Raw genomic sequence first — 16,845 nt, 5'->3', positions numbered from 1 at the left:
ATGCACCATCCCTTACCTGGCATCTTAATTGTATCTATCTGAATTTAGGGACAGCTGCAAACACAAACTGGATCTGCAGAACTAGGAAAAGCTTAAAAATGAAACCATTCTTTGAGAGCCACTGTGGTGTAGCAGCTTGAGTGTTGGACTGGGACTCCAGGAAACCAGGATCAAATTCCTATCCAACCATGGAAACTCACTGAGTGAACCTGGCCAAGTCACACACACTTAGCTTTAGAAGAAGGCAATGGCAAACTCGCTCTGAATAAATATGGCTCAGAAAATTCTATGAAAGAGTTGCCAGAAGTCAGAATCAACTTGAAGACATGTAACAAAAACAACTACAACAAGCCATCAGAGAATTAAGAATACAGCTTCAAACAGAATTCAAGAATGTAACTTTGAACAGGTGTATCCATGTTCTGAAAATAATGTTGTTGGTGTAATTTGCATCACACTTAATTAAAAATAAATAAATTTAAACCCAGTGTGAAGGTGACTTTACTTTGACTTTATTTCTAATACAGTATTTCTGCATTCCCAACTCACCTGCATTATTTCATGAACAGCTTTGCATGCTTCTGCTTTGTTAGTGGCCACAATCACACCTTTTCCAGCAGCCAAACCACTTGCCTTTACAACTAGAGCAGGGAAGGTTGCACTGGAGGGGAGAAAAAGAAGAAAATAAGTAAAGTAGCACTCTGGATACATTTTCAAACCTAGGGAACAAACAAACAAACAATGCCTCCCTTTGTCCATTATACTATGCTGGTAAGAGGTACCTGGTAATAAAGGTACAAGCTTCTTCTGCATTAGTGAAAGCTTTCCATCTTGCAGTTGGGATATCATGACGATCAAGGAATGCCTTGGAGAAGCTCTTACTGGATTCTAGCTGAGCTGCCTTGGCTGTAGGACCAAAACATCTCACACCAGCAGCTGTCAGGTCATCAACAATTCCTAGCAACAAAGGTATTTCAAAGTTACATGGGCTCCCCAAATAGTCTAAGCATACCTGGAGCCTGGAAATGTTACAACAACTCTCAGAATCTCAGAGTATAAAAAATACACATTAATGGCAATCTCAGTACTATGCATTCCATGGCACAATCCAGGCAAAAGGAAAGTTGCATGGGGGAATCTAACATGTTTTCAGAAGTAAAAGGAAGGGGAAAATGTAGAAACTGGAAGATGAAGACTGGGTGTGTTTCGTGGTCACAGAATGCTGTATGAATCCAAGGTGGGGACACACACACACACCAGAAAACCAAGGGAGAAGGGTAATTGAATGGAGTTATCATGGAAAAGATTATGGCTTGCTGGCACTTTGAACAGTACTCCTCCATGCTTCAATCTTTTGTTCTGCTCCCCCCATTCTGCTATCTTGGGACTTAACCCGGCTGGGATGAAATTTACAAAGAAGATGGACATCTACAGTGATGGTAGCAACAAGGCAATGTTAAAGAACTAGAAATCCACCCTATTAACAACCACATCTGTCTCTAGACTATCATCTGTAGCAACCATTTCAAAGGCAAACTGGGGGAGACAAAGAAGTTTGTTAGGAAAAGGATCATATCCTGCGCAAATCAAAGCCAGCCCAGATCTCTGAACTGTTATTAAAACAGAAAGGCCCAAAAAGTACCTGTAAACTAATCATACTACATTTGTTATTATCTTCTGATAAAAGAGATGTTCTGTAGAGCAATGTTTCTCAACATTTGGTCTTTAAGATAGTTGGGACTTCAGTGCTCAGAATCCCTGACCATTGCTGGTTAGAGCCCTAGAAGTTGAACTCTAAAACATCTGGAAGACTGAAGGTCAAGAACCATTGCTATAATGCACACAGTTCATTGTATATGCACACAGGGAGACACACAACAATTGGTATGTAGCAATAATAAGTATTTGCTGGAAGATTTAAATTTATATAAAATTAAGTAGTTAATAAATTACTAATACTTGTGGCCAGTACCTGCATAAATAAAAATGTATATATGAAAATATTTTGGACATACCGGCAGCAAGAGGAACTTCTGGACCAACCACTACAAGTCCAATCTTCTGGTCTTTACAGTACTTGGAAAGTGCAGCATGATCACCGATTGAGATAGCTATCAGTGGAAACAAAAATCAGGCCAGTTGCAATTAGATGGGCTATTTCTTCCTTAAATTTCTTTCCCAACCTTCTTCTTTACAGCTCAGAAAGTCACTCTCAAAGGATCCTACTGAAGGAAGGTATTCCAGAAGTATCCCATGAAGTGGGTTGCTCTGAAGACCAAACACCTTTCACAGGTTTTTAAGAATAAATTGCATATATCAGCGTCCTCCTTCCAATTCAGACTGAATCTTGATGGGGAAGAGGTAAAGTCTTAAACCCTTTGCCCCTACTGCAGCTCCAACTGGGATCAACCTGTAATATTTGGATTGTGAGGGTGTAGGAAGCTCCCATAATACTACCTTCCTCCATGCAAACAGGTGTATGAATGGGGGTCAATTTTGATCAGCAGTGCAGGGAGAGCAAAGAGTTGTGTTTACATCAGGATCCAAATCTGAGATGTACAGTACTTGCAATGCACTTTTAAAGAGCCATCCATGCCATTAGTAATTGTGCAAATGGCATCATGTCCAGTTGGCTCTGACAGACAGCTATCTAGCCCAAGGTCACATAGTGAGCCACATGCTGTGGAGGGTTACTAGCTCACCAGTTCAGCTACTACACCTCCCTGGCAATCATCAGGTTACAGAGAATTTCTATAATTTGCTACTGAATAATGAAGTTCTATTGGAGTAGTATGGTACAGTAGTTAGGAACTAGAACCTGGGAGATCTAGTGTCCACTCTGCCATGACACTCACTGAGTGATCTCAGACCAGTCCCACTCTGAGCATGAACTATCTCACAAGATTGTTGTGAGGGTAAAGTGGGGTTGAGGAGGAGAGGCATGTATGCTGCATTGAACTAACTGGAGGCATGGTGGGATATCAATGGCCCTATTTAGATGGGCCTTTACAGTGCCCCCGTCACGTGCTAGGGGTTGGCCGAGGGTGCAACGCCCATACGTGCCTCACCCCTAGTACGTGATGAGGGCGTCAAAATGGCGGCGCCCTGTACACACAGGTGCCGCCATTTTGACATGATGGACTCCTAGCATCCACACGTCCTGGCGTCATTGTGATGCTGTGAGTGCGCCATTATCGTGCTGACTTAATAACAATAACTCATAAGTATCATTATCATCTAAGTCACTGACTAAATTCCAGCAGTTTAATATTAAACCTTGGTGCTGCATAAATTCTGGCATTAATACTCTTGGTGGCAAGGAACTTGCTTGGGGAAAAAGTTACCCTATTTTTCTAAGAAGAATGTGTTTTGTAAGAAGAATGTGAAGAAGATACTTTAGGGTTAATAAGCAGCATCTCTCTCTTTCTTTCACACACACTTATACTTAATGGTAACATCTGCTGACAAGAGAGAAGAATGCTAGCACTTGATTTTTAAAAGAAAAACCTCAAAAAGGGAATATTATTCTCTCCCTTTTATCAAGGCTAAATAAATCCAAAGTCTAACATGAACTGGGTCATGTGAGTCATTTGGCCAAGGCAAATGTTCTATTTCCACCTCCCACCCCTTTCTTCATGCCAAGTATTGGGCAGCTGCAAGGGGTGTTACACAGACAGAAACCTTTCATCCCTTGGCAAACATGTGACAATACATTTTAACTGGTCTGCATATTTACTCAGAAGCCTTCTTTTTGTCTGTGATGCTGTAACTGAGCAGAGGTTGGGAAAGTTTTTTTGGATTACAGCTCTCAGAATGGCCATGGGCCACACTGTTAGGGGGATTCTGTGAGTACTACAAAACTTAACTTTCCCAATCTCTGTTCCTGATAAGGGTTTCATTCCTTTGGCTTGAGAAAGACACTGAAAGCCGTGGGATTTCTCGACAGCATGAAAACTTTTATTGTGGCCACTTTCATTTTAACCATCTTCCTAATCACATTTGCAATACTGGATGAATATCTGGAATGCGCTACATATTATGGCCCCCACTGTTTTTGAAACAGGGATGAAATCTGAGTGGCCTTCCAGATATTGTTGAACTGCAAGTACTAACCAGTGTTGCCAACAAGGCTCAAAGATATTCCCTAGAATGTTTTACCAAAATCCAAAATCCCCAGAAAAAAATTAATTAAATTCTCCGGATTCCAAGGAATTCCCCAGAAATTGACAACGCTGGAAATAACAGCTTTTCATATTTGTACTTTGAATAGAGAATATAAGGAATAGAGGAAAATTTTCTGATACTTGTTGTTTACTTCAAAGCTCTAAACTGATGGGAGTAACTCCAAAGAGAAGACCCATTTGTTATTGAATATATTGTTTATCAGACTCTCAGGAACACTTGCACTTGATAAGTGGATTTGTGGACACCTGATAATACCATTGTTAAGTCAGGACTACCATAGGCCCTGATATTTCAGGACAAAATCTAGAGATCCCTTGTGATGTCATGGGGAGCAGCTCCTGATGATGTCATTAGGCGTGACACATTAAGCATCAAGCACAGTTGCATAGTGTATGCCATTCAAACAAAAATCACCAAATGAACAAATTATGAAATCCATGTGCACACTTTTCAAGGCAGTGTGATTCCTCCCATTGCCTTGAGGACCAAAGAAGAAGCCCCAAGATTCTGGCAACCCTAGCCTAAAATATTATTGTTCTTATGCTGGTTTTATTGTTCTCATGTTCGTTGTCACCCGCCTTGATCCAATACAGGGAGAGGCGGGATACAAATAATAATAATAATAATAATAATAATAATATAGATGCTCAAAGGGCCCTGTAGCCAAAAGGGGTTCACAACACACTGCAACAGACACACATAGACAAGTAAATCTGCAATTGTCAAGATAATACTATTACCCTGAGATTCCTCCCCTTCCCATGTGGTCTGGCAACTGCTCATATCTCAACCTGCCTACCTACCTATCTACACACACAGTTTAGTTTTATATCCAATTTCCAATTGTATCAAATTAAATTATATCCAATTAAATTCAATTTTCCCAATTTGTTGGGATGGGGATAAGGGTTTTTTTTTTTGGGGGGGAAGCTTTTTTTCTGGACCACTGTACATGTATTCCTTCCCCTCAAGGGTAAGTTTATTCCCTGTCACGATGCAATGCTTCCAAAATGTAGATGGAGGTTAGGACGATGTCTTGGTCTCTTCTGTGACTAGAAGCCTGCGGGTGGCATCTCTGCAAGTGAAAATGGAAGAAAACTACATGCCTTCTCTGTACCTTGGAGCTCAGGAGGGGAAGGAAATGTGTTGAAGTTGCCCTGCATTCTGAAAGTATTTGGCAGGCATTAGGAACCCAGGAGAGTCCGGGGAATGGTTGCTGTCTGCCCTCTCCAGTTCTAAGATGCAAAAGAAGACTGATTTTCCATTATAACTCCAAGTCCCAGCCTTTCTCCAAACCTTGGAGCTAGGGACGGATGGGAGAGAGATCATCCTTGCGGAGGCAGTGGGAGAATCCTGGAAGCCTAGTAAGATTGTTAGCATGGCCCACAATCTACTCCCAAGCTCTAAGGCTAAGAGGAGCCAGGAGTTCATCACATTTATCAGTGAGCAACAGAATACTCACTATGGCAGACATGGTGAATGTAGTTCCTGACTTATATTTCCACTTGCTGTTCCCATCCAGAAGAAACATCAAGACACAGAATCATGTTTCCACATGAAGACCCATTTCCTTAACAGGACATGATTCTGCTGGGCCAAAAATTTTATTTCTAACTTGGTATATTTATTATTTCTAACTTGGTATTATTACTCTGGCTTCTGCCACATTTCTTTCTTTTTTCCATATTAAAAAGGGAAAGATTTTCTGCATAATATGAATCAATATATTCTACTTAGCTATAGTTTTTGTGAAGAGAATGACATATTCTAAGGCATTCACGTGGCAATCATATGACCTATTCAGCTCTAGAGCATTGAACAAAAATTTGTGTGTCTGTGTTTATTGAATTAAACATGGTTTCCTCTCCTGGTAATCTTGTCTATTCACATGACAGAACCAGTATTAAAGTCAAATTTACTGCATTTTTATTTATATTTTAAGAAGCTCCTTCTGCTGTTGTTAATAAAAAACAGAGCAGCAAATTCATCAGTAGATTAGAAAATCTCACTGGTTAAAATAAGAATTTTAAAAGGAAAAATCTTCTCCTTTTATCTCCTGAAAGCTTTAAACCATGTAATCTGGTATGCATTACTACTTGGTCTTAATAGGCTTCTTGGACATAAGTTGCCTTGACTTTGTTGGCCAGCTCAGATATTTTAGACTTCAACTCCCATGAGCTTTGCCAAGCATGGATGTTGGTAAGGGTACTCCAGACACCAGGAGGACCATAAGTTCCTCAGGTTAAACCCTGGTTTATCCTGAACTTGCTTCTATGTGTTTGTGCACATTTATTTTAATATATTTCAAATGTATCTATCCATTCATTCATCCGTTTGAAATATTTTAACACTGCCTTTGTTTCAAACAGCTAATCAAATAACAACAAAAGGCAGTGCTAGAAACAATCACACTAGGGTGGAAAATCTATTATTTTGTTTCTGTACACTTTTATTAATTCCATTTAATTATACTTTCAGGCAAGTAGAAATAGTTTTCCTTTTCAGACAAACCAATAAACTATTGGTTTGAGGCAGCCCAAGATCAGAAATAGATAGGAAGGAAAATGAACTCACTAAAGATCATTGTTGCAATTCCAAACCAGCTTTTAATGTTGTATTTGAACAGTTTCTCTAAGCAAGCAGTATTTACATGTTCAGAACATGCTAAATGGCTTAATATTGAATGGCCAATTAAGATCTACTCACTTGACAAAAGACCTTCTCTTGTTAGAGATTAACATCACTAGGTCTGGTTTGTTAACATGAAACAACACAGTTGCATGCATGTACCGTATGTCTTTAGGGTGGGGGACTGTCAATGTAAGGGCCTGCACATAATAATCTGCTACTACACAAATTTTATTTCTGTTTTGCAGCCTCTCATGTGTTTCCTGAATAAGCTCTAGAGGGTTTGGAAATTCTCTAGAGCAGATAGGGGTGAGTGTTTAGGAAGCTGTAGGAGAAAAAAGAGGAAGAGGGAAATGCTAGTTGCATGAGTGGATCTTGGATTTAGCCCTCTGTAAAAATACTCCACAATAAAGCAAAGCAAACAAGTGGAAGACAGCTTCAGTAGTTTTATCGTAATGTGTGCTGATTATCTACATGAGTCCGTAAGGGTCAAAACATTAATTAACTAAACTACAATTTCACAACTCAGTATCAAGAGGCAGGTTTGCTGTTCAGAAAAAGGTATTGTTGAATGGACTGCTCCTCTTTAAGCTTCACGGGAAGAGGAGGGTATAATTTATGAACATGTATTTGGACTGAAACAAAGATGTTAGTGGGACCTTCTATTGTTAGGCTGTCAATCTTTCACTATTAGTTATGCTGGCTGAATCTGGTTTGTACTGCAGTCTGTGGAGTCTGAGAGGACACACATTCCCCATCTCTGGTTTGGGATGACCATTTTTAGCCTGAGGTCAAATGAAGGGTTGATTTTTAGAAGCAGGTATGTCTGCTTCTAGAGCAGGGGTAGGCAATCTTTTTGAGCCGGGGGCCGGGTTGCTGTCCCTCAGACAACTGGGGGGGCCGAAGCCAAAAAATAAATAATTAAATAATTTTTAAAGAAATTAAATATATAAATAAACCAGGACAAATGTAGGACAAAATTTTCAAATGGAAGACACTTTTTTTTAAAAAATGGAGGACATGTGAAAAAATTTGCTGATTTTTAAAAAAATGTTAATATAAATGCATGTTTCTGAGGCTTCTATAGACAATTGTCCCCCAAAGACCCCGGCGGCAATCGGCGGCAGGACTGGGCTGGGGCTGGTCCCAAGGCCTTGCCGGGCCGCAGGTTGCCTACCCCTGTTCTAGAGCAAAAGCCAGAGATACACTGGAGTCATACAATCTCTGCTCCTGCCAGCTATTTCCATTATCCTTCCTTGCATTTAGAAATGCTGACATGCGAAAGAAATAAAAATCTTTCAAGGGCATCACAGACCCTGAAGTGATGTTCTCTTCCATTTGGGGGATGTAAGGAAAACATCTATACAGTCTAGAAACAGACTGATGACATCCTTCCTGCTCACAGTTGTCCTCCAAAACAGAAGCCAGGAAGGAAACTATGCAAAGCAGTTTTATTACCTGTTAAGGCCACTGTACATCACAACTTGGAAAAATTACTTTTTTTAACTGCAGTTCCCAGAGACCCCATGTACCAGTATACTATAATTACTAGCCTTGCTGATGAGGGAGTCTGAGGGTTGTAATCCAAAAATAATTATCCCAAGCTGTAGTGCAGAAATGAAATGAGTTTGTGAGTGATGAGTTTCTAAGCAATTACTATAATTGAAGACACAATCTTAGCTGTTTGGACAAAGAAAGCAGAATAATTAATACTAGTAGTGTATTATTAATAATTCCAATAACCTCCCAAATAAGTCAGAAAACTCTGTATGATGTTGGCAGATAATCCAAAATGTATCAGATGAAAAGACTGTAAAAAATCACCTTAAAAAGAACAGTGATGTAGAACTAAAGAAGGGCAAGAACGGACCACCAAGATGCTTGAGGTTCTGTATAGAAATGCTACAGCATTGGAGCTTTCTGATTCAGAAGAAAATCAAGAAGTGGGGCATGACAGAAGTGTATAAAATAATATATGGTGTGGAGAAAGTTGAAGGGAAGAACCTGAATGGATATGTAGAAGGAAGTATTGTACAGTCCAACTGGTTGCCACAAGATGTAATAACAATTGTCAACCTGGATAACAAATTTATGAAAGATGGCGCTGTCAAATGCTAGCAGTGGTTGCATGTTACTCTCCATCATCCTAAGCTATGTACCTTCTTTGGATACCAATTGCTAAGGAACAAAAGTAGAAGGGTGTTCATGCACATGGGATGAGTTTTGGGACTTCCCATATGCATCTGGTTGGAAAAGATTGTAGGGACGGATAGGTCTTTTGTTCAACCTAGCATGGCTTTTCTTGCATTCACAAATTATTTCACATTTTCATTGATTACCTGAGTTAGAGATCTTCCCATCATTTGCTGTTCCTGCATTTCCTGGAGCAACCAATACCTGCTTTACGTGTGGAGACTGTGCCAGTTTCCAAGCCAGAGCATGTTCTCGCCCTCCACTGCCAATCACAAGCACTCGGTCTGTCATCTGGATGTTCAAAATAGGAGGAGCTTTGTCATTTACAGAACCACCACATTTTTTGAGCTGCTATTCCAATGTGGGTGAAGGACAGCATCTTAACTGAGTATGGCAAAATTTAAGCGAGGTTCAAGCCCTGTGTTTAGAGATATATATCATTTAATTGAAAAATGAGAAATGTATATTTGAAAATATTTTTTGAAATTACTTTGAGTATCTCATAGACTCATAACAGTGGCTTGAAACAATGGGATGAGGGGAATTGTTTAAGTGGTGCTTCTCATCTGAAATTACTCTGGTCCCTAATGTAACAGAATAAACAGCAAAATTTTAATACAATCTGAAAGCATCACAAATTGTAAATTAGCAACCAACGTGCCAATGATTTGTTACTTATACTACTCAAATAAGTGCAAGGTAGGGCAGTATGCAGGTCTCCTGTTTTAAACTTTCTTATCTCAGAAACCATGTGAGTACAGTAGGATGAGTGAGTGATGGGCCAAATCTCACATAGAAGATTAAAGAAGAATGACTACTCTCTGCTAATTATAAAATACAGTTGTGTGACAAGCACCCCATTCATTTTTATTGAACCATAATACAAGAATATTTTATATAAACAATACTACATTTAAAATATCTGCAAAAATAGATTTAGGGATTTATATGCATATTTATTTAACATGCATGCCCTCGCACTTTCTCTCTGCATCGTGCACACACACATAGTCATAGACATTTATTAGACTGATAAACAAAATGAACTGAATTAATATTTTGGTTTCTGTGTTCTTCAGCTGCTCAAAATCCAAGTGAACTGTCTCCAAGGTGGTAGATTAGAACACTACCTTTGATGGCCATTAAGCATAATGATATACTTGGAAGTAGATAGCTGGAAGTGATATAAGATGCAAGTTGCTTTTGTATATAAAAAAATAAAGAGACAGATTAAGAGACCTTTTACCAAGTTGGTTCTGGATCCCAGGAGAATACTGATAAAAAATATATATACATTTATTAGTGTGATTAACAAACATAACTTTATAAATGAATTAACAAAACATTTCCACCTCCTCATGCCAACATGCACCGACACATCACCCCTCTCCCTAAATGAAACATTATGGCTTCTTTATGGAAACCCATGTATAGCCCTGAGGGAATTAAAGTTTCACATAGACATGACTAAAGCCTCATCTGCACTACAGAAATAATGCAGTTTGACACAGGTTTAACTGACGTGGCTTCATGCTATGTAATTCTGGGGTCTGCAGTTTTATGAGACATTTAGCCTTCTCTGTTAAATCCCAGGATTCCATAGCATGGCGCTATGGCAATTAAAGCAAGATCAAACTGCATTATTTCTGCAGTGCAGATAATAATAATAATAATAATAATAATAATAATAATGTTTATTTATATACCGCTTTTCCTTATTAGATCAAAGCGGTGTACAACAGCAAGTCAAAATAGTCAAAATAAAACAACAGGCCTCTCTCCCCCTCAAGATGGTGGTCAGAAGGAGGGCTCTTAGTCTTTCAGGCCAGGCCTCTCTCCCCCTCAAGATGTTGGTCGGAAGGAGGGCTTTTTCTTCTTTCAGGCAGATAAGGCCACACTGTTGCAATCTTTGCAAACAGGGCATTGACCCCCCCCCACCTCCATAGTATCATCTTTTAAAAAGGCTGGTCATTAACCCCAGTCTTGTCAATGTGTACAGTTCCTTCTAAACGCAGATAAAAGCACTTGGCAGGCTTTTTAGGTATGGAGACACACATTCCATGTATAAAGGCCAAAGACTGGAATTGTATCACATAGAATGGCATCAGAGCTGCCAACAAGGGAAGACTTTCTTCCATGAAAAGCTTTTTTTGAAATTCAAACCAAGCTTTCCAGAGTAGCAGACACTTCCAGGTTAGAGACTTCCTAATTTTTGGACCCCATCTTTTATAGCAGGGTTGTTGTTTTAAAAAAGAAGACTCTGAAAATGTGCACAATTGAAAGGAAAGGAAGGTTTACAATCAGTGATGTAAAAAGCCAAGGCTTGGAACCAGCCATAGTCATATTTGGAGTATAACCAATGGAAAATAATGTCCAGAATCCAATCATGTTCTTATCCTCCATCTTTCTTCATCCAACAGAGTCAGTAATCTTTCCACTTCTTACAGCCCACATGTACCCCAAAAACCTGTTCTATTGGCCTTTGGGTAGTGACTAAATAAAGTCAGCAAATCTACCTAAATATGATTAAGTTTTAATCTGAATGGGAGAAATAGTGCAGTGCATAGTGAAATGCTATGGACTTCTGAGATTTGTAATTTGTTGTGGCGCCAGAGCTTTGAGAGAGAAGGATAAATCTCTCACAAAACTGCAGTTCCCAGAATTCCACAGCATGGAGCCATGACAGTTAAAGTTGTGTTAATTTGGATTATTTCTGCAGTGCAGATTAGGCCCATCACTGGATCCAACTGCATAAGTAAAAGTAACTGATAACAACAGCATTTTTCTTCTTCTTAAGCGGAATGCTCAAAGACATGAGGGAGGGAGCCTTTGACAGTAAATATATGATGTTTCCCATCCAGTCTTGCACCTTTGCTCCATAGTAGTCCTGTTCTATTTTTTAAATGCTCTTCTCCATTTTTAGCAGACTGTATGCCACAGATGAGTGTGGCTTGCACTACCTCCAGAGGGCCACAGTGCATCATCACAGTCATCATTTGGGGCAAGTGAAAATGACCATATATTAGTTCTCAGACCTTTGAGGAGGGGAGCTGGCTATTCTGGGGTAGCTGCTGAAACAGCATGTAATTGGCCTTACAATGCATTTTTAGGCCTCAAAAGGTGTATCCCCACTAAATAATGATTTTCCATGGCCAAAAATATATCTTTGGTAGGGGGTCCCAGGGGCTTTAGGTGGATCGATGGTACCCTAGGGCTCAAAATAGATCCTCCAAAGTATCACATGTGACCCATTGGTCACACAATTTTCACCTCCGCTGTAAGCTAACATTTTAGGCAGCTGTCTGGAAATAACATTTGTGGAACAAAGTGGGACACATTTCTAAGCGGGCATGCATAAAATTGGACTGTGTAACTTTTATCAATATTAAACATCATATTTCAGTCAACTGATTTGTTGTCGTTAAGGGAACTGAAGCCAGAATCACAGTTCAGGGATTTATATATTTAACTCCAAACTTCCAAAGGGACTGCTTTCTTTGTGTTAATACTTTATCTACCATCAGTTGCTGGCCACCATTCAATTTTTTAAATTTGGGATTTAAAAATACCTAACTGATACAAAATCGGATCATGGTGAACAGGAGCTGTTGCACTAAGATTAATCAGGCTGTAAGGCTGATCTTAGTAGCTAAGCAGGGTCAGCCCTGGTTCGTACCTGGATGGGAGGCTGCGAACAAATACCAGGTTCTGTGGGCTAAATTTAAAAAGAAAGAACTGGCAAAACCACCTGTGAGTATTCCTTGCATAAGAAAACTCTATGAAATGTATGGGGTTACCATGCGTCAACAGGTGACTTGAAGGGACATACACACACACAAGGCTAAAAGTCTATATACCAACCTTCCCTAACCCAGAGCCTGGAAACATGACTTCAGAGGGTGACATCTTCCAGAAACATAAATGCTGGCTGGGGGATTTTGGGAAGAGTAGTTCACAAAAGTAATGTTTCCAAGCTCATTCATTCAATAGCCAGATTAGGCAGGGATGATAAATGTTTAGATCAAGACATTTGAAGGCCATTATACACATTTACTTAGAATTCATAATAAATACAATGAAACATAACTGAGAAGACACATGCAGGATTAGGTTGTAAAACTGCATATCCTGATTTCAGACTAAACCCCATTGAACTGTGTGGAATTTACATAAAAAGCAAACGCCTCAAGTTGTACATTCTACTATGTTAGAAGCCCCTGAGAATGCCTAAATTCTAGGCAGTAGCTGTGAGATAGGGCGAAACCTGTATAAAGTTCATGCTTGCTGTATTTCTAATCTGTACTCTAAAATAATCTAAAGTGATTTCTTAGTCCCAAACCTCTCTGTTAGCAAATCCAACAGATATCTATTGAATATGATTCCCACATTTGTTGCTGTGCTGAGCAAAGAAATCAATGAGGTTTACTTAGGTAATGCCTAAGAACACCCTATGAAATTCATTGGGTCGCCATAAGTCGACAGGTGACCTGCAGGCAGATATACATACATGCAATGCACTAAGGGCTGTTATATAATATCAAAAGTATCAGAATATAATAGTTTTAAGGATCAGAAATGAGAAAAATTAAGAATTAAGGAAGTCATTCTCATAGAGATCGAAGTAAAGGCTAACACTATGACACACAGCATACTTACTGTGATCTAGCTACTGGCAATCTGGAAAGAGGATTTCCAATAGGCGAGCAAAAAGCAGAGAAGAGGAGAGAGCAGCCTCCAGCTTTAAGCCTATCAGAACCCTACTGACAAGAGTAAAGAAATGACCAATGAATGAGAAAGTTCAGTTCAGTATATATAAAAAAGAGGGTGGCTACAACTGGTCATTCATTTGTTATTTTATAGGCTAAAAAAGATCCTTTTCTTTACTAAAGGAACCAAAATAAAAATAAGCATACAGCCTCTTTCATAATTCTGAAAATACTATGGACCCAAAGAACCACCATACAAACTGGTTCTGCATTTCCACAGACATTTCACCTCTCCATATCACCAGGTTAACCATTTTTAAAACAGAAAAAAAAAAAAAACCCAAAGAACTTTGAAGGGTGGTGGAGGACTGAGCTTGGCAAAGTTACTTTTTGGATGACAGCTTCCTCCAACATAACATTGAATTAAAGGTAAAGGTAGTCCTTTAACATGAATGTCTAGTTGTAACTGACTGTAGGGGGCAATGCTCATATCAGTTACTAAACCAGTGTTTTCCAAGGACTGCTCTGGTGCTCGTGTGGCCAGCATGACTACACTGAATGCTGTTCCCTTCCCACTGAAATGGTACCTACTTATCTACTTGCATTTGCATGCTTTCGAACTGCTAGGTTGGCAGAAGCTGGGACTAGTGATGGGAGCTCATCCCATCATCTGGGACCCGGGCCTCGAACTGCCAACCTGCTGATCTGGCAATCAACAGAGTCAGTGTCTTAACCACTTGATCCACTGCATCCCCCCAACATTGAATTACTGGACCAATAAAAGATAAAAAGATGTATACAACTCTGTGACCTCTGACTCCAGAATTTCTCCTGTTCACATTTCTTGGACTCTTAGAAAAGAGCTGGCAACATTCTAAATTACACTGCAAACTAAAAACATACTTTTAATACAGTCAACATTACTAGTACTAGCTGCATTTTCATCTAAAAATAAAATAGGGTTCATTTGTCTTCTGCCTTAATCCCTGAAATACTATAAATATGAAAGAAGCAGCATAATATATATAAAAAATCTTGGTAAGCATGTTTTGATGAGGGTGGAGAAAAGATCATCACACCGTTCCTAATAACTCCTGAGTGACTGCACTCTTCATGCCTGAATACAGTACAGTACAGCAGGGTAAGCAACTCTGCCCTTTGGATGTTTTGAGACTACACTTCCCACAGCTTTAGACATCAGAGCCATTAGTAAGAAATTATTGGCACTACAGTCCAAAAATATATGGAGGGCCACAAATTACTGACCCTTGAGGTTCAGCAACTACAGTTCCCAGAATTCCCTAACATTGAGCCAGGGCAGTCAAAGAGGTCTCAAACTGGATTATTTCTGCAGTGTGTTTTGGACCCTGGATTATACCCCCAAGAGCCAAATTTTGTATAAATCAGATGTAAAGGCTAGTATAATCTCGAACCCTGACTCTCCAAATCTGAACAAATTTATCAACAAACCCCTATAAGTGTTTGAAATCACAACTTGGAAAATTTACTTTTTGGAGTGGAACTCCCCAAATCCCCCAGGGAAATCGGATTTGTGAGCTGAAGAAAATATCCTAAAAAGTCCTAAAAAGTAATGTTTCTCGCCCTGATGGAAAGCAACCTACAGTATTACTCACTATTGCTTTTTTTACTGGCAGTAGCCCAAATTCTTTTCATCAGAGATGGGAAACACTTTCTATGTTGTTTAAAGAGCATGCATTCAGATGCATAACCTATATAACACACTTGCAACATGGAAACGATCCAGCGGTTCTTCAAAGATGTCCTTTCCCCCTGCAATGCTGCTCAAAGACCTTGACACAAATAGTTTAAGTTGTAAACTTCAGGGTCATGTTGTAAACTTTGCAGCATATGCAGATCTTGGTAAAAATATGCAAAATCCGTATTTTGGATGGACATCTGTGCAATTTTAAAAACCTGCACAACTCTTTTTCTGCCCTCCAGTCACCAGGGTTAGTATACAATGCACAAAAAAAAAAAGCCATTCACAAAACCTCAGAAAGAAACAACTGCAAGGAAGAAGGAGATCAAGAGGCTAAACACGTGGCCACCAAAACTTGAAAAATAAACTTTCCCCTCAGTAAAAAAACGGGGGTCGTGCTGCAACGAGGTCTACGGAAGCTGATCACAACCCTGGCCTGCTTTCCCTACTCCTTTCTCCCCCAGAAAGAGAAAGCAAATACTTACTTTTTTCTGCAAGCAACTTTAAAAAACAAAAATGGGCATTGCCCTCCCTGGAGCTCAGCACTACGCCTCCCACAATGCTGCAGTTTCAAGAACCTTTAACTCTTCCCAGGAAGAAGAAGGAGAAGAAAAAGAAAAGGCACGGATTTCTTTAAAAGGGTGGGATTTAGCCTTCATTAACAGGGCTGAAAAGTCAAAGGTATAGCCCTGTTAGCAGGCTGGTCCCATTGCAAAACTAGACCTGCCATTTCATCTCCATGCACAAAGACCACTCTTTGGGCACTATTGGCCCTCGTTAAAACTGGACCTGCAACTTCATTTCCATAGACAAAGGATTTGTAATTTTAATGGATATCCTCACATACTGACGGCATATCTCTCTCTGTCTCTGGCTTCCACTCCACCAAATGCATCTGAGGAAGTAGATTTAAGTCTAGGAAAGCTCATGCTGCCAACTTCTTTCTTTCAGTCTCAAAGGGGCTACAAGATCTCTACATGGCTGAAAATTGATAGGGACAGTGTTAATCCAAACTAGATAAATTGCCTTCTTTAAAATAAAAAAACCTAAACTATATCTATTGGGGTTCACACGTGGATTTGCACAAGCGATCTTTGTTATCACAGGGCATTTCAACGTTTGTATAAACCACGTAAAGGATGAATCTTTCAAACACTGAATCTCAAGTCTTTAGACCAGGGGTAGGCAACCTTTTTGAGCCGGGGGCCGGGTTGCTGTCCCTCAGACATCTGGGGGGCCGAAGCCAAAACATAAATAATTAAATAATTTTTTAAAAAATTAAATATATAAATAAACCAGGACAAATGTAGGACAAAATTTTCAAATGGAAGACACTTTTTTAAAAAAATGGAGGACACGCAAAAAAAATTGCTGATTTTTTAAAAAAATGTTAATATAAATGCATGTTTCTGA

At 39.4% G+C, this 16,845-nt stretch overlaps 1 protein-coding gene across 1 annotated transcript in view; it reads right to left on the bottom strand.

Moving 5' to 3' along the window:
- Positions 1-16,607, bottom strand: part of GART (phosphoribosylglycinamide formyltransferase, phosphoribosylglycinamide synthetase, phosphoribosylaminoimidazole synthetase) — a 40,459-nt gene extending 23,852 nt beyond the window's left edge. The window contains exons 1-6 of the mRNA XM_089512060.1: positions 16,280-16,607; positions 13,663-13,766; positions 9,153-9,297; positions 2,016-2,111; positions 783-957; positions 550-661 (exon numbers count right to left, since the gene is read on the bottom strand). Coding sequence (XP_089368186.1) covers positions 550-661; positions 783-957; positions 2,016-2,111; positions 9,153-9,297 — 528 coding nt within the window. The 5' untranslated portion in view covers positions 13,663-13,766; positions 16,280-16,607. The remainder of the gene's footprint in view (positions 1-549; positions 662-782; positions 958-2,015; positions 2,112-9,152; positions 9,298-13,662; positions 13,767-16,279) is intronic.
- Between the last annotated feature and the right edge of the window lie 238 nt (positions 16,608-16,845).

This window comes from Sceloporus occidentalis, unplaced genomic scaffold, assembly GCF_023333645.1.
Source record: "Sceloporus occidentalis isolate IW3139 unplaced genomic scaffold, rSceOcc1.0.p SCAF_2, whole genome shotgun sequence".
Taxonomy (NCBI): domain Eukaryota; kingdom Metazoa; phylum Chordata; class Lepidosauria; order Squamata; family Phrynosomatidae; genus Sceloporus; species Sceloporus occidentalis.
The sequence above is the reverse complement of the archived record's forward strand: the minus strand, read 5'-3'. Positions and strand labels throughout refer to the sequence as shown.